Source organism: Ambystoma mexicanum, chromosome 13 (assembly GCF_040938575.1).
Source record: "Ambystoma mexicanum isolate Mex_15411 chromosome 13, UKY_AmexF1_1, whole genome shotgun sequence".
NCBI classification, from domain to species: Eukaryota; Metazoa; Chordata; class Amphibia; order Caudata; family Ambystomatidae; genus Ambystoma; species Ambystoma mexicanum.
Window position 1 is genome coordinate 832,977,638 of NC_090938.1, and position 19,638 is coordinate 832,997,275.

The 19,638-nt window shown below is 50.5% G+C and overlaps 1 protein-coding gene across 5 annotated transcripts in view; it reads left to right on the plus strand.

Annotated features, from left to right (window-relative positions):
• ATAT1 (alpha tubulin acetyltransferase 1) overlaps positions 1-19,638 on the plus strand; it is a 254,055-nt gene that overhangs the window by 206,718 nt on the left and 27,699 nt on the right. For 3 of the 5 annotated variants that reach the window (XR_011283234.1, XM_069635327.1, XM_069635326.1), the window contains 2 exons: positions 9,290-9,506; positions 13,641-13,759. Coding sequence is in view for 4 of the 5 variants with exons in the window: in XM_069635327.1 (XP_069491428.1) it covers positions 9,290-9,506; positions 13,641-13,759 (336 nt within the window). In the remaining variant the exon portion in view is untranslated. Of the gene's footprint in view, positions 1-9,289; positions 9,507-10,351; positions 10,835-13,640; positions 13,760-19,638 lie in introns of those variants that run through there. The other 2 variants (XM_069635329.1, XM_069635328.1) reach the window with 2 other exon arrangements.

Consider the following 19,638-nt stretch of genomic DNA (forward strand, 5'->3'; position numbering starts at 1 on the left):
TCCACCTGGTGACTCTTAAAGCCCACTCAGCTAACAAACATTCTGCTGACATCTGTCTCCTTCTTGAAGACCACTGACCTTGACATTCACACTCTTACTGAGACACTGGCTCAATACCAGCTCAGTCACCGCTTTTGGCTCCCTCCTTCCTAACGGCTTTAAGATAATTTCCAAGCCACGACCTTAAAGTACTGAAGGTGTGGTTGCCTTAATCTTCACGGAGTGGGTACCCTCTTCCATCTTACCCACTCAGCTCTACTCTTACTTTGAGAGCCTGGTATGCAAGTTGGTCAACTCTTTCCTCCACCCTGACCATTGCTTACGTTTACCGGCCTACTGGCGCTACCTCCCTGTTCCTCTCTGAATGGGCTGATTTCTGTTCCGCCTTACTTTCTAGCTCCTCCAACCTACTGCTCCTGGGTGACTAACATCCAATTCGACTCCCCTGGCACAGCATCTACTCTTTTCGTTGACCTCTGCACCTCTCTATCCCTCAACGCACTCGCCACTCACTTCACCACCTAAACTCAGAACATCCTGAACAGCCAACACTCTCCCAACCCATCCCTCGCCCCCTTGCCTACCTTGGCCACTCACCCTCCCCTGGCCCCCTTCTCCTCCTTTGTCCCTTGTCTCACCTGATGAAGTCACCAGAGTTGTCTGCTCCATGAAGGTCTCTTCCAAACCGGTTTCCCCTTGCTCCTCCAGAACCAAAAAGGACAACATTTGCTCTCCTTCCCCTGCACTCGCTGATCTCAGTACCCACTTTCTTGCTACCAGTTCATTCCCCTCCTCCCTGAAGGACTCCCTTGTGCACCCCTGTCTTAAAAAACTGACAGCAGACCCTACTTGTCTAGCCAACTACCACTCTATCTCCATCACCCCCTTCCTGGGGAAACTGCTGGAGAAGTTGGCCCTGTCCCAACTCCACTCACACTGAACTAGTTGGTGTTCTCCACAACTGTCAATCTGGATTCCAAGCATCCAGAGGCTTGGAAACTGCTCTTCTGAGCACCTGTGAAGAACTGCTCGCTTCTCTGGATTCCAACTCCCCAGCTGTCCTCATCCTTCTTGATCTCTCCTCTGCATTTGACACGGTCAACCACTTCATCCTCATATAAAGGCTCCACGACAACCTTGGTATCTCAGAGCGGGCACTTGACTGGCTGACCTCCTTCCTTACTGACTGCTCCTCCCAAATCCCTGGGCACCTTCTCCTCTCCTACTTCCTTCTCCATGTGTGGTGTCCCCCAGGGCTCTATCCTCTCGCCTTGGCTCTTTAACATCTAACTCACTCAGCTGGCACTCCTCATCTCCTCCTTGTCCCCCAACTTCTATTGTTATGCTGACGACACACAACTCTTCAAACTTCCTGCTGACCCTCTTGCACCTTCCATCATCCCTGAATGCCTTTCTTCCATCCAGGCCTGATGCACTTCCAATGATCTCTGCCTCAATGGCAGCAAAACAGAGATCTTTCCCATTGGGACTCTTGGCCCCGTCTTCTTCCCTTCACTCTGCCCTTCCTTCATGGGCTCTCCCCCTGCTCCCTCTTCTGAAGCCTGAAACCGTGGAGTCATCTTCGACTCCTCTCTCCTTCCTCCCTCACACTCAGGACATTGCCAAGAAGTCCCACTTTCAGCTCTTCCTTCCCAAAGGAATCCTACCTTTTCTCACTTTCCCCCAGAAGCTCAATGTTACCAGAGCCCTGGTTCTCTCTAGGCTTGACTATTGCAATAGCCTCCTTCTGAATCTTCCCTCTTCCACTCTGTGACCTCTTCAGCTAATCCAGAATAGGGCAGCAAGACTTATCCTTGGCCTCAAGCCCAGGGACCGCATCTCTCCTGCCCATATAAGTCTTCACTAGCTCCCCGTTGCTTCACGGATTAAATTTAAATCCCTCTATGTCCTCCACAAGACTGTCTGGGGCCGGTGACCGTACTATCTGCAACTGTCTCTTATTATATATTCCCCCTCTGGATCCATGCGCTCCTCTGGCACCAACTCTTTGTGTGTAAAGCATTTCGCTAAACTGAGGGCAGGAGGTCGATCGCTTTCCTTAGCTGGCTCCCTTTTTTGGAACAGCCTCCCCCTCCCTCTTTGTCTTGAGCAGGACTTTCTTGAATTCCTGAAGCTCCTCAAGACTTTCCTATTTACCTCCTCCCCCCCCCCACTCTCCTCTGCTATTATCACAGTTGCTTGTTTGGTGTGCAGGGCCCTTATGCATCCTCGGGGCCCTGACCTCCCACACCGAAGCCCCCAACTTCTGTATATCCTCGGCACTTGCCTTGACTCGCCCTCCTCCCTGTAGGCTCGCACATACCCTTCATTACACCTTACCTGTTGCTCACCCGTGAGCACCACAGCACTTATCCCATTCCATTCCCCCTCCCTTCGGCACTTACACGTTCTGAACACTCACAAGGCATAGTAGGTGCGTCCTCTCCCCTTCCCCACCCACTGGATTTGTTATTTCTTAATGTATTTAATTGTATCCATTGTTTCACATCCCCCGTCCCCTCCCTGCTGCTCTGTGGGCACTTTGAAACAGTATTTACTTCCTGTATAAACGCCTAACAAGTAAATAATAAATAAAATAAATTAACCAATGCTTAGGGATATCAAAGAAAAGAAACCGTATTCCACTCAAAGTTCTGAGCTTCTTCCAGCTCACAGCTTTCGTTCACCTCCCCTTCCCCACGCATAGGAAAGTTCCATGAAAAACTCTCAATCTCTACCTTTTTCCAGTTCAAGGCGATATAGCTCAGAACCAATCCTTGGGGTTCCCTTCCCCAAGTTTCAAGTAACACAATCCAAAACAAAGGGATTTTGAGACTCCAGTCCCAAGACACCCAGTGTAGTCCCTTAGGTCTCAGGATTCCCTTCCCCAAGACTTCAATGCCTTTACCTACAAGACACCCAGTGTAGTCCCTTAGGTCTCAGGATTCCCTTCCCCAAGACTTCAATGCCTTTACCTACAAGACACCCAGTGTAGTCCCTTAGGTCTCAGGATTCCCTTCCCCATGACTTCAATGCCTTTACCTACAAGACACCCAGTGTAGTCCCTTAGGTCTCAGGATTCCCTTCCCCAAGACTTCAATGCCTTTACCTACAAGACACCCAGTGTAGTCCCTTAGGTCTCAGGATTCCCTTCCCCAAGACTTCAATGCCTTTACCTACAAGACACCCAGTGTAGTCCCTTAGGTCTCAGGATTCCCTTCCCCAAGACTTCAATGCCTTTACCTACAAGACACCCAGTGTAGTCCCTTAGGTCTCAGGATTCCCTTCCCCAAGACTTCAATGCCTTTACCTACAAGACACCCAGTGTAGTGCCTTAGGTCTCAGGATTCCCTTCCCCAAGACTTCAATGCCTTTACCTACAAGACACCCAGTGTAGTCCCTTAGGTCTCAGGATTCCCTTCCCCATGACTTCAATGCCTTTACCTACAAGACACCCAGTGTAGTCCCTTAGGTCTCAGGATTCCCTTCCCCAAGACTTCAATGCCTTTACCTACAAGACACCCAGTGTAGTCCCTTAGGTCTCAGGATTCCCTTCCCCATGACTTCAATGCCTTTACCTACAAGACACCCAGTGTAGTCCCTTAGGTCTCAGGATTCCCTTCCCCAAGACTTCAATGCCTTTACCTACAAGACACCCAGTGTAGTCCCTTAGGTCTCAGGATTCCCTTCCCCAAGACTTCAATGCCTTTACCTACAAGACACCCAGTGTAGTCCCTTAGGTCTCAGGATTCCCTTCCCCAAGACTTCAATGCCTTTACCTACAAGACACCCAGTGTAGTCCCTTAGGTCTCAGGATTCCCTTCCCCAAGACTTCAATGCCTTTACCTACAAGACACCCAGTGTAGTGCCTTAGGTCTCAGGATTCCCTTCCCCAAGACTTCAATGCCTTTACCTACAAGACACCCAGTGTAGTCCCTTAGGTCTCAGGATTCCCTTCCCCAAGACTTCAATTCCTTTACCTACACTTGCCTCAGTCTTTTCAACAGTCTTTAACAAAACACCAGGTCAATCTGACCCTCTTTCTGGCTTGCCTCTCCAGCTCCTTTGCAATGGTTTCATTAGGCTTGTTTTACAGTGTCCTTGGCAGTCACCATTCGGGGCTCTCTGGTCTAGCCGCAGTCGTCAGACCACACAGTCCACCTATCACAGGTTGCACAACCAGGACCCCTGGACTCCTCAGCCCACACACAAGTTACTTGGCACTAGTTCCCGTTTATTGGGCTTTTGGCTTGGGGTGTATTATTGTGCTCCTCTGGCTTCTGCTTGGTTGCCTCGTGGCTCTGCCACCATGCATCACACACCCCTTGCCAAACTGTAGCCGTGCCATACTGCATTCACTCATTAAAGGTCACTGTTTGGTTTCCCTCAGCCTTTAATGTATTTGACTTCAAGGTTTGGATTAATTTGTGGTGCCACAAGTTCACTTTCATTTCATAGTTCAATGCTCTCTTGTGTTGCTTAATTAAGCTCAGTATTCTATGTACACTTGTTCGGTTTAATGTTAAATTTCCATTTAGTTCGGTATTCAATATGCATTGGTTTTTCAATGTTGAACTCTCATGGACCGTTACTCACTTGTAGTCCTTTAGAAGCTCCCCGGTGCTGGAGCTCGTCTCTGACACGCGCCTGCCTTCTCTGCATCCCCCCGATGGTTCCCTCAACTTCCTTTCACCTCCTAAAGCCGGGAGAATACACTGGTACGAGCTCTGCTCGTTCGCCATGCGTTTGTCTGCTTCACTCCGGCACCTCCGACGCTCGTTTCTGCATGCGGACAGTGTCCTCAGCAATCTGAGCTCCTCAGTAGCTCCTGCTTCTTTGTCCCAGTACTGTCAAGTGTCACATGTGAAAAATTGAGGGGAACTGGCTTATAATAGCCCACAAAGGTTGGAGAAGGGTTAGGGCGGTCGTCAATAGGCAAAGGGGGATACCATGTCTCGCCCAAAGGCACTCGGCTCCGAATCCTTAGGGACCCTCCACCCGGTGATCCTTCCTCGCTTCTCCACCCGCAGGGACAGGATCCAAGAGTGATGGCCTTTCCCTGGCCACCTGTCTAGAGGATCCAAGGGGAGTAGGAGTGAGAATGCCCTCAGGTTTCTCACAGCCCGCACTCAGCAACAGCGACAAGTCACAAAGGAATAGAACTCTGAATACTGCCACCATATGTACACCCCAAAAGCTGCAGATAGCACCCTTTGATAGTCCTGTATAGCCTCTCGGATCTCCCATCTGTCACAGGTCCTGATAGGGGTCTTTAATAGATGTGTACCGAGTACTCTGATCCCTTTCAGCCCCAGTCCCTGATTAGGGGCCTTTGATAGATATGTACCGGGTGCTGGTAGGTGTGAGAAACCTGAGGGCATTCTCCCTCCTAAACCCCTTGAATCCTCTGCACAGGTGGCCAGGGAGAGGCCATTGCTCTTGGGTCTCGACCCTGGCGGCAGAGAAGCGAGGGAGGATCACCTGGGTGGAGGGTCCTTGGGAACTGGGAGTGGGGAGCCCTTGGGCGAGACATGGTATTCCCCTTTCCCTACTGATGACCAGCCCGGCCTCCCCTTCATTGTCTGGCATCTAAATCCCAAATATCCTGCTCATTGCTGCACAGACCACGTCCTGTTAGGGCTGAATGGCTTGGCACTATAGGATTCCAGGATCCTAGTTCCCTGCATCCCCTCCAGCAAAGTGGTGACACTGATGGGTAGAATCTGTTGTTTTTCCGGGGTGAGGTGCCACTAGACCATAATCTTGATCCACATCTCCTGGATCTGGATAGCCCTCGTAAGCTTAGGGATATCTGTCCACAGCTGACTCCAGTTTCCCCCCCTCCAGTGAGTCCCCTATTGCGAATTCCCATCTCTCCATATAACACCGTACCTGGGACTTAGTCCCATCTGCTATAATCCTGTACAATGTGCCCAGCAGATGTCTGTCTCCCGTCACATATTTCTCGAAGGGAGCGAGTTCCCTAGTAGCTGCTACCCTGACTTGTGGGTTCAGTAGCCAATGGCTCAGCTAGGAGTATCGGCACCTCTCCCCCTCCTCCAGTCCAAAGTCCTGCCTACACTGGTCAAAGGATTTAATTTCATTTCCCATGAACATATCCCTCATTTACGGCAACCTGCTGCCTCCCACTTGCTCAAAGCCCCCCTCTTCCTCCCCGGTGCATACTGGGGATTCCTATATAAAGATGTCAGCGGGGAGGGTAAGGTGGTTAAGTTCACCCGCCTCACCGGTTAATCCCAAGAATCCCCCATCAGTGCCACCACTTCGCTTTAATACATGGTTACCGGCCTGTCCCCATTAGGCAGCCATAATACCTCATCCAGGGGTGATCCAACCACTGCTATGTCCATCCTGCACCAGGCTTTTGTGCGCTCACCTCTGAACCATTCACAGATTATTCTTATTTGCGCTGCAAAATAGAAGCAGACATTTGGTGCCCATAGCCCTTCTCTGCTTTTGGGAAACGTTAGTAGCTGCCTCGCTACCCCAGGTTTCCTGCGATTCCAAATTAATGTGTCCACATGTTTTTGAAGTGCCCTGAAGAAACCCTTGGGGACCGCCACTGGTAGGGCCGTAAAGTAGTACAGAATCTTTGGCAAAATCACCATTTTGAGGACATTTATACTCTCCAGCCAAGAAATAGACAGGAGTCCCCAGTCGATCAACCTGTGCAGCTTTCCCAACAACGCCGGATAATTAGCTCGATATAGAGACGCCAGTGACCTGGTAATCTGCACCCCAGATATCTTGATTCCTTCTTCAGCCCATCTACAGGGAACCCAACCCCACAAATCCTGGATTTTGTCTGATGGGACGGTCAGATTGAACAGTTCTGACTTATGGGCATTCATTTTTTATCCCAATGCCTCGCCAAAGAGACCGGATTCTCGTGATATCCCTGGAAGCAACGTATCCGAGTCTGTGACCATATCATCGCCAAACGCTGCGATTTTATGCTCCGATCCCCACCCCCCGAAGGGCATTCCCCTGATATCTTGGGAGGCCGTAATGTTAGCTAAGAGCGACTCCAGGTATATAGCGTACAGGAGCGGGGGTAACAGGCATCCCTGCTTTGTGCCGCATGTGACTTTGATCCCCTGGGAGAGCTCCCTGTTAATTGCTAGATGTAGGTAGAGTGAACAATAGTTGGCTCTAATCATAGAAAGTAATTTAGCTCCAAACCCTATGATCTCCATAGTGTGACAAACAAATGGACATTTGACCCTGTGCCAATATCAGTGCAGGGGTACTTGTTATGTTTAATCTTTGCAATCAGGTGACAGACCCGCCGAATGTTATCCGAGGTCTGACTGTGCCCAATAAAGCCTGACTGGTTGGGATCGATCAGTTTGGGGAGGAGTTTATCTAAGCACAAAGCTAGCATCTTCTTTGTAAGGGCAATTAGTCGGTATGAGCCTCATACCGTGGGATGCTTGCCTGGCTTAGGGACCAATACCACCTTGGCTTCTTCCATTGATGTGGAGATGGATCCTGTCCCCCCCCAAAAGAATTAAACAGCGGGACTAAGGGCGGGATCAATGCCTCGCGGAAGGATTTGGAAAAGAGCGTTGGGAATCCATCCGGGGACTTCCCTGTTGGCAAGACTGCTATTGCTGCCCTTACTTCTTCGGGGTAGTGTCCCGCTCTAATTTTTCCCATTCCCAGGGAGTAATCTTGGTAAGAGGACACCGGGACAGGTATTCCGCCTGGGTTTCCTCATCCGGGGAATCAGATGTATACAGGGAGGAGTAATATTCCCGGAATGCCGCCATTATATCTGGTGTAGCCATGCTTTCCGACCCCCTAACTTTGTATTTTAAGGATCATACTAGACGCCACCATTTTCCTAATGTGCCTCTCTAAGAGTCGATTTGCCTTGTTGGCTTTGACATAATCTCTCTGCTGGAGGTAGAGCAACGACCTCTCTGCAGATCTATTTGGTAAAACATCTAATTGACCCCTCGCAGCCGGTATTCCCTTTGCAATGTGCTCCCCGCATTATTAGCCATTCTGGCCATTATTTGCTTATGTTTGGCTTTCAATTCCTCCTGATGCCTATTTGTTTCTTCCTCTGACATTTCATTGTAATAAGCTCCGCCATCAAGGAATCTTTAAACGCATCCCACGCAATCTGGTCTCGTACGCCTTCCGTTGCGTTAATTGCAAAACATTCCTCGATTTTATTTTTTATGTCCTCGCATAAGAGACCATCCTTGAGGAGGTGGTCGGGGAATTTCTCCCACCACAGGCTGGGGTTTCCCTGTCCCATATTTAAGCTGCCTGTTATAGGTGCACCATCTGACAAGGCGATTGCGTCCAGCTCTATCCCCTCAACCCGCCCCAATAATGTACTCGACAACCAGGCATAGTCGATCCTTGAATAGAACATGGGAATAAAATGTATAACCCTCCACTCGCCCATTTCCGTCCAGCAGTCTACCAGCGCCAGGTGGGCCATGCGTTCCTTCAATAAATCAGACGATGCTCCCTGACTAGGGAGCACTTTCACGCGCCTATCTTCTCGTGGGTCCCATGCTAAATTGAAATATCCTAGTGCCATTATATGCCCCTTAGCAAACTTCTCCAGTCTGGTCAGTGTCACCCACAGGAACCCATCTTGGCCAGCGTTGGGGGCATAAATCGTTGCTGTGTATATATCCCCCTCTCCCATTGGGAGGTGACAGCTAGATACCTTTCTTCTGAATCCCTTTCTGTAGCTGTGACCTGGAAACTTGGGGTATCCTGAATGGCTATCAGCATCCCTCCCACCCCCCCCCCCTCCCCCCCCGCAACCCCTGTCTTCCCAGGACCATTGAATTGGAGCTCAGTCCCATTTCCTGATAGGGCCCTTTTAATAGTGGTGTACAGGGTGATACGACCACCCCCCCGTCCACCTCAGCTACTGATAGGGGGCCCTTTAATATAGCTATACAGGGTGCTCCGATCCCCTCCGCCGCAGCTCCTGATTGGGCCCTTTAATGGATGTGTACAGGTTGCTGAGAGCCCTCCTCCATCCCAGCTCCTGATTGGGCCCTTTAATGGATGTGTACAGGGTGCCCAGACCCCCCCCCAGTCCCAGCTCCTGATAGGGCCCTTGAATAGGGGCTTAGTTATCTCCATAGTGTTCTTTGACAGACTTGTACAGGGTTCTCAGATTGTCCCTCTTCTCTCTCCACTCCTTTTTGAACCTTGTGACTGGTCTTATGTTAGGATGTGTGTTTTACTTGCATGGTAGGGTCCTAATTGCTTCTGTGTTTATCTCTTCTAGTTTTGAAAGAAGAAGTGGGGTTGCCTTGGCCATTCAGCCAGTCCCGCTCCATGAACCGCTCTAGCAGCGTTGGTTCCTCCCCCAGCAGGGGGGACCCTCGACCCGTCTTGAATGAGCAGGAGCTCCTGAAAAACCTTCAGATATGCTGCCCTCGTTCGGCCCAGGGAGGTATTAACGGGGAGCACAACGACACAGAAGGGCCACGGAGGAGGACCAGGTAAGATGGAGGGGCAGGGGATACCTCTTTCTGAGAGGGAGCTCACTAGACCAGGTGCAGCAGACAGTTTGTCATTTCAATCTCAGGGTGATGGAACATGGCCCCATCCCCCAGCCACATTGGCTGGCCCTTCCAGCCACCTGAGCCCCTGATGAAGTGATGTTGAAAATCATTGCAGTCATGAAGGGGCTCCCCTGTACCCCAAGCATTGATGCAGAGTTTGCCTGGAGGACAACCAACTGCACGTCAGTCTTGTGGACCCCAGTGTACAGCAGTAGTTCATTCCCACTCTCCTTTCTCTAATATATGCTTTCCAGAAAGTGCAGTTGAGATGAGACATCCTTTCGTGGTGATGGAGAAGTGCCATTGCTCCGCTCTGGCTCAAGGGGTCTGTCCTTGCACCTTTACAGGCTTGTACTGACTCCTTCCCTTTCTCCTCTTGGCATGGGAGCAGAACCTGTGCACTAGACACAGAAGTTAGGCCCAGCTGGAGAGCACAGGCCCTATCCCCATTGAGGATTGCTATAGGCCCATCTGGAGAGCATAGGCCATATCGCCATTGAGGATTGCTATAGGGCCAGCTGGAGAGCACAGGCCCTATCCCCAATGGGGATTGCTGTCCCTTGCTTTCCCATTCAAGCCTTACACAGCCCCTGCTGCTCGGTGTATCAATAGGTGCTGTTCCTGAGTGAGGGGGGACTTGTGAGATCTCCCTGTTCTGTTTCTTTCTCTGGTGGTCCTGTCGCTGCCATCCATCTAACTTTTCTCCTCACTTTGGGTCTGTCTCTCTCTCTTTCTCTCTTCCCTGTGATCTCCTGCCTTCCTCTGTACTTGACCCATCCCAGTTCCCTCAGCCGTCCTGATAACACCCAGCATTGACATCTCCAGACATCTCTCATCTTGGACCGACCAGCCACCCTCACTCGTTTTGTTTAATGCCGGGTATGAGTGGCGGTCATGAAGGGCTACATTCACTGCTTGGACACAGTGGACTGTTCTTAATCTCCTGTGATGAGCAGAGATGCAGGGGGGATCCTCACTATCCTGGTACTGCAGGAACCAGAAGCGCTGCATATGGCCCAGCCATGAAGGGCATAAGGCCTGCACAGGTGTCGGGGCTGCTTTTGGGATGCCTCAACGACCTGGTTTTAATCTGCATTTTTTGTAAGCGTGGAAGCAATTGTTTATTGCCACTTCTGCCACAATTACCCGGCTGTTCTGCATTTAAAAAGCCAAATCATTTTGATTAATTCTTGGGGTAATGTCATTAATCCTTCGTTGTTAATAATTTCAGTAGAAACATTTTTATAAAATAAGCTTTATTTATACACCCTTGTATCTCTTGCCTTTTTTCATTAATGTTATTCTGTGGCAGTGTGCAAAGTGTGATTTTAACTGCAGCACGCCCTTGTTGGGGACGCGGGGGGGGGGATGTTATTGAAGGCAACATCCTGCGTGTCGGGGGTTCAGTTCTGGAAGGCTGTGGGCCAGATCATACTTGTGAAGGGTCCTTTGAGCGTACGGGCATCTGCTCCCTGACTTGAGCGTATCTTGCTTTGGGAAGGTGAGGAGTACGGGCATCTGCTCCCTGACTTGAGCGTATCTTGCTTTGGGAAGGTGAGGAGTACGGGCATCTGCTCCCTGACTTGAGCGTATCTTGCTTTGGGAAGGTGAGGAGTACGGGCATCTGCTCCCTGACTTGAGCGTATCTTGCTTTGGGAAGGTGAGGAGTACGGGCATCTGCTCCCTGACTTGAGCGTATCTTGCTTTGGGAAGGTGAGGAGTACGGGCATCTGCTCCCTGACTTGAGCGTATCTTGCTTTGGGAAGGTGAGGAGTACGGGCATCTGCTCCCTGACTTGAGCGTATCTTGCTTTGGGAAGGTGAGGAGTACGGGCATCTGCTCCCTGACTTGAGCGTATCTTGCTTTGGGAAGGTGAGGAGTACGGGCATCTGCTCCCTGACTTGAGCGTATCTTGCTTTGGGAAGGTGAGGAGTACGGGCATCTGCTCCCTGACTTGAGCGTATCTTGCTTTGGGAAGGTGAGGAGTACGGGCATCTGCTCCCTGACTTGAGCCTATCTTGCTTTGGGAAGGTGAGGAGTACGGGCATCTGCTCCCTATCTTAAGCCTATCTTGCTTTGGGAAGGTGAGGAGTACGGGCATCTGCTCCCTATCTTAAGCCTATCTCGCTTTGGGAAGGTGAGGAGTACGGGCATCTGCTCCCTGACTTGAGCGTACCTTGCTTTGGGAAGGTGAGGAGAAAGGATCTAATGAAAGATGTCATCTTCTCTCAACTTTTGCCATATCCCAGGACCAGGCTGGGCCCTTCACAGGGCTATTTGCTGGCATTTGTAAATCCTGATTGGGTACATGTTCTTTGGAACACTTGGTTGGGGGTGTATGTTGGCACATGTAAATCCAGAGTATTGAGGATGTGGCTTTGCCCAGGCCTCCTAATGTAACTCTCGTGGTTGGTGCAGTCAGCAGCATGGACAAGCACATGGGCTGGAGAGGGTGAGCCGGCACCATGGCGGCAGATGGTGAGCTGGGATTGCCAGCCTTCTTAGGGAACCCAGGGATGTGAGGATCCTGGAGTAAGAAGAGAAGCTTTTGTGTGACCATGGCAGGTGGCATGGGTTTATACAGGAGTGAATGCTGTATCATGGAGCCCTGGCACGTGGCATTTTCAGCAGACTATGTCATGGGACAATGGCATATGTTAGGGGTTGATCCAAGAAAGCAGACTCTCTCATGGGACGATAGCACTTAGCAGGGATGGCTCTTGGAGAGCAGGGTGTCCCATGGGTCTCTGCCATATGGCAGATGTTGATCCGGGCGAGCACACTGTCCCAGGGCACCCTGGTACGTGGCACAGGTTTGATCTGGGAAACACCACTGCCCTGCAGCACCCTGGCACGTGGCTGGGGTTTATCCGGGGGGGAGAGGGCACACTGTCCCACAGCACCCTGGTATGTGGCAGGGGTTGATCTGGGGGGGCCACACTGTCAACGGCACCTTGGTACGTGGAAGGGTTTGATCTGGGAGAGCACACTGTCCCACGGCACCCGGGTACGTGGCAAGGGTTGATCTGGGAGACGAGGTTGTCTCATGAGACTCCGGCACGTGGCAGGGGATTGATCCGGGAGAGCACACTGGCATGGAGCAGTGGTTGATTTGGGAGAGCAGGCTGTCTCAGGGCACCCCGGTGCATGCTAAGAGTTTATTCAGGCGAGCACGCTGTCATGAGACATGGCAGGGATTGATCCGGGAGAGCAGACTGTCTCAATACGTTCCCATAAATTGACCAGAGGACATGTTTTCCAAGAGGACATTGGCACATGGTGCCAGATAGTAAATAAATAGAATAGTCTCTCTCAAGGTACAGGCAAGGTGCAGTGCTCCAGGGGGGAAGGGTTCATGACTATCCCTAACCCTACGCCTTCCAGTCTCGCCTTGAAAAGCAAAGGTTGGGAGCACTGCTATAGGAGCAACATTGCTTCATCAGTCCATGTCCGCAGGGTTTGCATAGAGCTTAAACTATACTGGTACCAACTCCTGAGGCCGGCAGTAGCCGGAATCTTCATCACATAGACCTTTTAGCTCCAAAAATGTACCCGAGAGTTTATTTGCTTCAAGTGTGGATTGATTGCTTCCTGAGGATACAGACAGAGTGGACCCCATAAATGGCCACATGTGTTCAGTCTGGGGGACAAAGTCTGTGCTGCGACAAATATAGAGAATGTTATTCAGCGATTCGGATCTGGTGGTGTTACTGTCTCTCTTTCCTTCAATTCCCATCACCTCCTCAATTTGAAGACACCTGAATAGAATGCTGCAGGTGTCAGAAAATGAGGTTCTAATGGGCTCTATCGTGACCACTCGCCTGTTAGGGTTCATACTGTCCAGCCATAATGTTTGTCATCCTTGTTTTCTCATTCTTTTCCTCAACTTCCTCATTTGAACCTTTTCTCACCTTCATTCTCTTTTGTTCCCATCCCGTTGTCATTTCCCTAATTTGTTTTTTGTTGTTTTCCATTCCCTGCTTCAAACCTGCCTCCCTACCCGCATTCCCTTTGGCCTTTTTCCCTGTCCACCCCCTCTGGCTCCTTTCCCTGTTTGTGTTTACTTTCTAGTGGCAGTAACTCCCAGCAAGGTCTGGTGGCGTACAGGAACAGCTACAGCCGCTATGGGAACCTCCGCTCCCGTGTGGCGTCTCCCGGTGAAGCAGCTGGCTGCAGAGGGCAGAACGCAGGTGAGTGGAACCCCAGAACGGCACAGCGACTGTGGGGACACCCATTCAAACTGAATGGACTTTTGCTCAGTCACTGCCCTAGGACAGGATTCATTTACTGTGAACATAGATAAGCTATGTAATACGGAACCTCATATAAACATACGTTTTCGAATCAAAGGAACGATTCCAACCTTCACCTATTGTAGAATAGCCTCTTTTTAAGCTAACAAAGGAAATGCTGGTATTTTTGGGAACACAGTCCTGTTTGTGGGTTCAGGGATTTTGATTTGAGTCTGTAAAGAACGAGTTCCTGTTGCCTCTTGTGGCCAGAATCTGTGCTTGCTAAACTGGCCTTTAACCATGGACCAATACCCGTGTCTATCTGACAGTCTGATTATTACACTACAGAACATGGCTGCTTGTGACTTGTATCTATGCTTGCGTCTCTAGCCTGGTAGTCTTGTGGCCAGCTTCTATGCTTGCTGGCCTGACACTGTTGCGTCTAGGTTCTGTTTTCTGGACTGGCTTGGTACTCTCACAGTTAGCAGAGCAGCTGTGTCTACTTTACCACCCTGGTAAACGTTTGTTACTGCCCACGCCTAGTGGATAGTCTGATTGGCACAGTCTGTGCTTATCTGACACGTCCTTGAAACACAGGACGTGTCTGCTTGTGGCTGAGGTTTTCTTTGCTGGAACTGTCTATTAACCTTTTGTGTGCCCGCTTGCCGACTGACAAGAAAATATTGAGGCAAAAAAGCAAGAATTTCCCCCGGGGTTCCCCTGACTTGGGTAAGGCGGGAGAGGTCTTGCTAACCCCCTAATTTTGGGCAAAATGGGAGAAAAAAATGAGACGTGTGTGTATGTATACTTCTGATGCTTGTGACTCTGCTTAGAATCACATGCTGTGTATATAGTCCGACATCTAGTGGTAATTGCGGGGTATTGCATCTTTCTTTCGAGTGTCGAATGTAGACGTCGAGATGGGCGTGCCTGTAACACTATCCCTAACGTGATGTGTAGTGTACCCAAAATCCCTCACGCGCCGAGGTCCCTCAGATTGTTTTTTCCACCCACTAGTTGGTTGACATATGCGGAGCTTGAAAGAGATATGTTGCAAAGTTGATCATTTCTTTGTCCTAGCGACGATGGTCGTTTAGTCTTGACTTTCATATCAACGGCTACTTCTTGACCCCTACGCCCAAGACGTCTACTGCTTTCGGCGACTAGTGCATTGGTCGATGCTGTCGACTGTGTGGCCTCGGCCCTCCGGCCAGGCCTATACAGTAGGGAGAGTAGGGCCTCGGGGTTTGATTCTCTGAAAATGCATTTCCTTTTCCCCTCTCGTTTCCTTTCTTGTCTGGCTGCTGCCATTTACCACTACTATGGAGAGTACTCCATTTAAGTTGTGTCCGTCCTGTAACGGAAAATACCTGTAGAAGGACACTCATCGCAAGTGTAACAAGTGTCTGCCTCGTGATCATGATGAGCGATCCTGCAAGTCTTGCCAACTTTTTCGTCCGAAGACGCTGAAAGATAGGTGGACGAAGTGGTGGGCGGCCTACGCCATGCAGGCCGAGAGTGGTTCCCCCATCGGAGCAGGCGCCTCAAGTGACCAGGATTTGAGCGGCAGCCATGGTTCCGTAGTGTGGAGGCCAGAGACCTATCAGTGGCCACCGGCACTGGTATGGGGAGACCACACCCCAGTGGCAGGCACACCCGCACCACATGAGGACAAGCACACAACCCCACTAGCCCCCTCGACGGGTACGTCGAGGAAGCAGCAGACACCAAGAGGCCCGCCGAAGTTTTGTCGAAGCCTACCGATCCTGAGGATCGGCCGCCCTCCCTGCATCCGTCGTCTTGGCATGTGTCTGTGCATTCCACCCATAAGGGCGTCTCCCTGAAAAAACACAAGAGCGCTGACGCGCCGTCTAAGAGTGTGTCAGCCTCAAAGGTTTCGGCAGAGCTGAAGACCTTGACGACACCTACAGGTGTGTCGAAGTCTCTCCCTGAGCCACTGGAACTACGCAAAAGTCTTGAGGTTATTGTTTCAGCAGCGAACAAACCTCATCCTCTTGTTGAGAGGACTACTCTGAAGGGCCCCCAACCCCTCCCTAAGATGTTGACTGATGAGTCCCTTCCAACTAAGGAAACGTTTTTGAGAATTATATGGACAAACTATCACAGTTTGTGGACTTTTCTGAGAAGTTTATTACCCCAAAGAGACCTAGGGAAGAGGATTCCTGCCCTAGTTTTGTAAAGGTACAGAGGCTTTCAGACCAAACGCCTCAGGAAGAGGTTTTTGAATTCTCTGAACCTGAAGAGGTCTATGAAGATCCCTATGGTCAGGAAGACAACCCATCTGTCTGTTCAGGACACACACCGGGCCAAAGCCCAGATTGGGGTCTGGACCAGCCTGTGGAGGAAGCACCTTGGCTTTCACCCACTTCAACCCCTGACCCAGACACCATTTGTTTGGATCCTCCCTCCTCTCCTCCACAGAGACAAGCTTTGCCTATTGATGATCAAATGGCATTTAGTGCACTCCTCAAAAGGGCTGCAGACCATTTGAAAATTGCCACGCAGGAAGCTGTACAAGACACTGGGCCTCATTACAAGTTTGCCGGTCCAGGAACTATGGTACCGGTAAGCTTGCCGCGGGTGCCTTTCTGCCCGCCAGGTCAGACCTGGCGGACAGAGCGGCACCCACGAGCACAGCATGTCGGATGCACCGGCACCATTCTGAATGGTGCAGGTGCATCCAACCTCCCCATTCCCATTGAGCCCTATGGGGAGTACTGGATTCCGGCCCCTGGCAATGAGGACATACAGGGTCAGTTGTAATGGCCCTGTATTTCCTCATTGCCAGAGGCCGGAAAAAAATTCAAGTTTGGCGGCAGCCTGCCGGTTTTACCAGCAAGGCTTCCGCCGAACTTGTGATGAGGCCCACTGACTTTGTAGATGACATCCTAAAGGAGAAACACCCCCCCCCCCCCCCACAAGTCAGGCGATACCACTGCTAAATTCCATCAAGAAGCACCTTGCACCTTCTTTGCTGTCCCCTTCACTTACAAGGGCTGTCAACCCTTTGGTTGAAAAACTCTTTCGCCCCTCTTCTTCTGACCCATTGTACACGCAAGGGCATGCCACTCCAGACTCCCTGGTCGTCACTACCACCAGGAAGAGGGCCGGGGTACCATTGTCTGTCTACTGCAGAAACGCCCCGCAACAAGGACTGCAAGAAATTGTACTCCCTTGGAAAACGCAACACCACTTCAGCAGCATATTTGATAAGAATGGCTAACATTACCATTCTTGCCAGCTATAGTGACGTGCAGTGAACCCTACTTCAGGAAGACCTCCAAGAAGTCCCAGAACCGGTACGATCACGCCTGCTTGCGATTGTCTCGGACGAGAAACAGGTGACACACAACATCCTAAAGAATACGCTGGATGCAGCAGAGACGGCAGGGCAGGCTCTACCCCAGGGAATCCTTCTCAAAAGGCATGCCTGGCTTAAAAACTCAGGATTTAAGCTAGAGACTCAAGCCTCTTTAATAAACAAACCAGTGGAAGACCCTCACTTATTTGGCAAGGTGGTGGATGATGCCTTAGAGACAGGAAAAAAGAGCATGAAACTCTTAAGCCTCTTAATCAAATCACAGCCCGACCTTATCAACAACGGGGAGGAAACTCTTGCTGTTCCTTTCGGGGCCAGTCTTTTTCCAGATCTCCACACAACCAGTATGGCACAGGAGGCACAACATAGTCCTCCGGACAATGTGCAGCTGGCACCAGTCAATACCAACAGAGGGGATAGAGAAATGGTAAAGGCAGGGGAAGAAACTCCACCCCAAGAGGCTCCCCGCCTCTTCTCAAGTCCGTGTCCCCTCCCATGCTTCCCCTGTCGGGGGATGTTTAACATCCTTTCTTTACGCATGGGAGGGGATCACTACAGACCAGTGGGTGTTCAAGACCGTCGCACACGGTTATTTTATCGAGTTCTACCAGCCACCTCGATACCGTCCACCAACATCCATCGCCTATCGCCAGCACACCTGGAAATTCTGCTGGAAGCGGTGCAGATCCTTCAGAAAAAGGGTGCCATAGAAGCCGTCCCCGTTCATCAGGTAAAATAGGGTATTTATTCAGTGTACTTCCTTGTACCCAAAAAGGATCTCACCATGCGCCCTGTGTTAGACTTGGCCCAGCGAACAAATTTGTGAAAACCCAAAACTTCTGAATGGCATTGCAGGAAGTAATCCCTCTGTTGACGCAGGGGGATTACATGGCAACACTGGATAGGAAAGATGCATACTTTCATATGTCAATGTTGCCAGCGCACTGAAAGTACCTAAGGTTCATGATCAAGAACAAGCACTATCAGTTCAAGGTTCTTCCCTTTTGGCATTGCCTCAGCCCCAAGAGTGTTTACGAAGGTACTGGCGGGAGTAGCTGCTCACCTACGCAGGCAGTCCATTCCAGTCTATCCTTACCTCGACGACTGGCTAATAACGGGATTCGTACGGAACATGCCTAAAAAAATACCCAAAAGACGGTAGAGCTCCTCTTCAGTCTGGGGTTCTCGATCAACAAGAAAAAGTCCAGCCTAGACCCCAGCCAAGTGCAGCAATTTTTGGGGGCTTTAATTCAGACAAAAGACGGGCTCATCTTTCCCTCCAATGAGAGGGTCCAAAACATGCTGTTCCAGATCCCTCACTATGTAGCCAGGTGACCGTATGCAAAGCCATGCGGCTGTTGTGGATTTATCTAGTCCCACACGTGCGTCTGCGCATGCGTCCCATGCAAGAGTGGCTCTCGAGCCAGTGGTGTCAGGCCAGTGGTCAATGGGACGATCTAGTGGTTGTCTCGCCAGCCCTCTGTCTCTCTCTGCAGTGGTGGTCAAGGGAAAATCTCTTGCAAGGGAAAGCCTTCACCACCCCTGCAGTAGAAGCCACTGTCACCACAGAGGCATCTGACATGGTGGGGGACTCACCTCCATCAGACGGCGCACAGCGTTTGGTCCCCAGCAGTAGCTACCAATCACTTAAACCTGTTGGAACTGCTAGCAGTATTCAAAGCCCTGAAGGCTTTTCAAACGCACCTCTAGGGGAAGACAGTTCTAGTCCTCACGGACAGCACTACGGCCATGTATTGTAGTGAGAGGTGAGGCATGGGACAGGAAAACAAGAGTGTCAGAAAGAGACTGACTGAAGCGGGGTTTCTGCAAAGACCTATTCCCATAAAACAATCACCATTGGATAGAGTAAGGACAGTTAGGAAGTCCCTGAGGGAGTCAAAACCTTTACGTCATCACTGTAGCTGACTTAGCTTTTAGCATACTGAGGTAGAAACAATCGTTACCCACTAACTTGGGGTTAAGGGTGTTTGGGTCAGGGAGGGTGTGCTTTCTAGATGAGGGGGATGGCCGTAGAGTCTCTGTGAATTTTAAAAAACTCTTGAACCTTCTCTGGGACTATCATGCCATCTGTGACACTACACGTCACTTTAGCGGGTGGTGATGCCTGCACACATAGCCTAATGGTCAAGCAGGATAGATAGTCACAGCACACAAAACCCATCTTGCAATAAGGTAGATCGGAGATGCTACCCTAAAACGGAGTAAAGTAGGTGAGTTGTCCCCAGTCTCTGCCCCTTCAAACAAAAGAGAAGATGCACGACAAACTCCCAGAGGAAACCAGAATCTGCAGAAGTACCCACACTTTTACTCCCCAGGCGATGTTACGGAACTGCCCAATTTCACTGAAAATGTATTCCTGCATGCAGCCTTTCCTAACGGTGGCCTATAAGGAACATCACATGCCAGAAATCACTCGGGAATGAGGAGATCTGGAAGCAGTGGTGTCGGCCTAGAGGTGTCTGGGTGTCCACTGCTT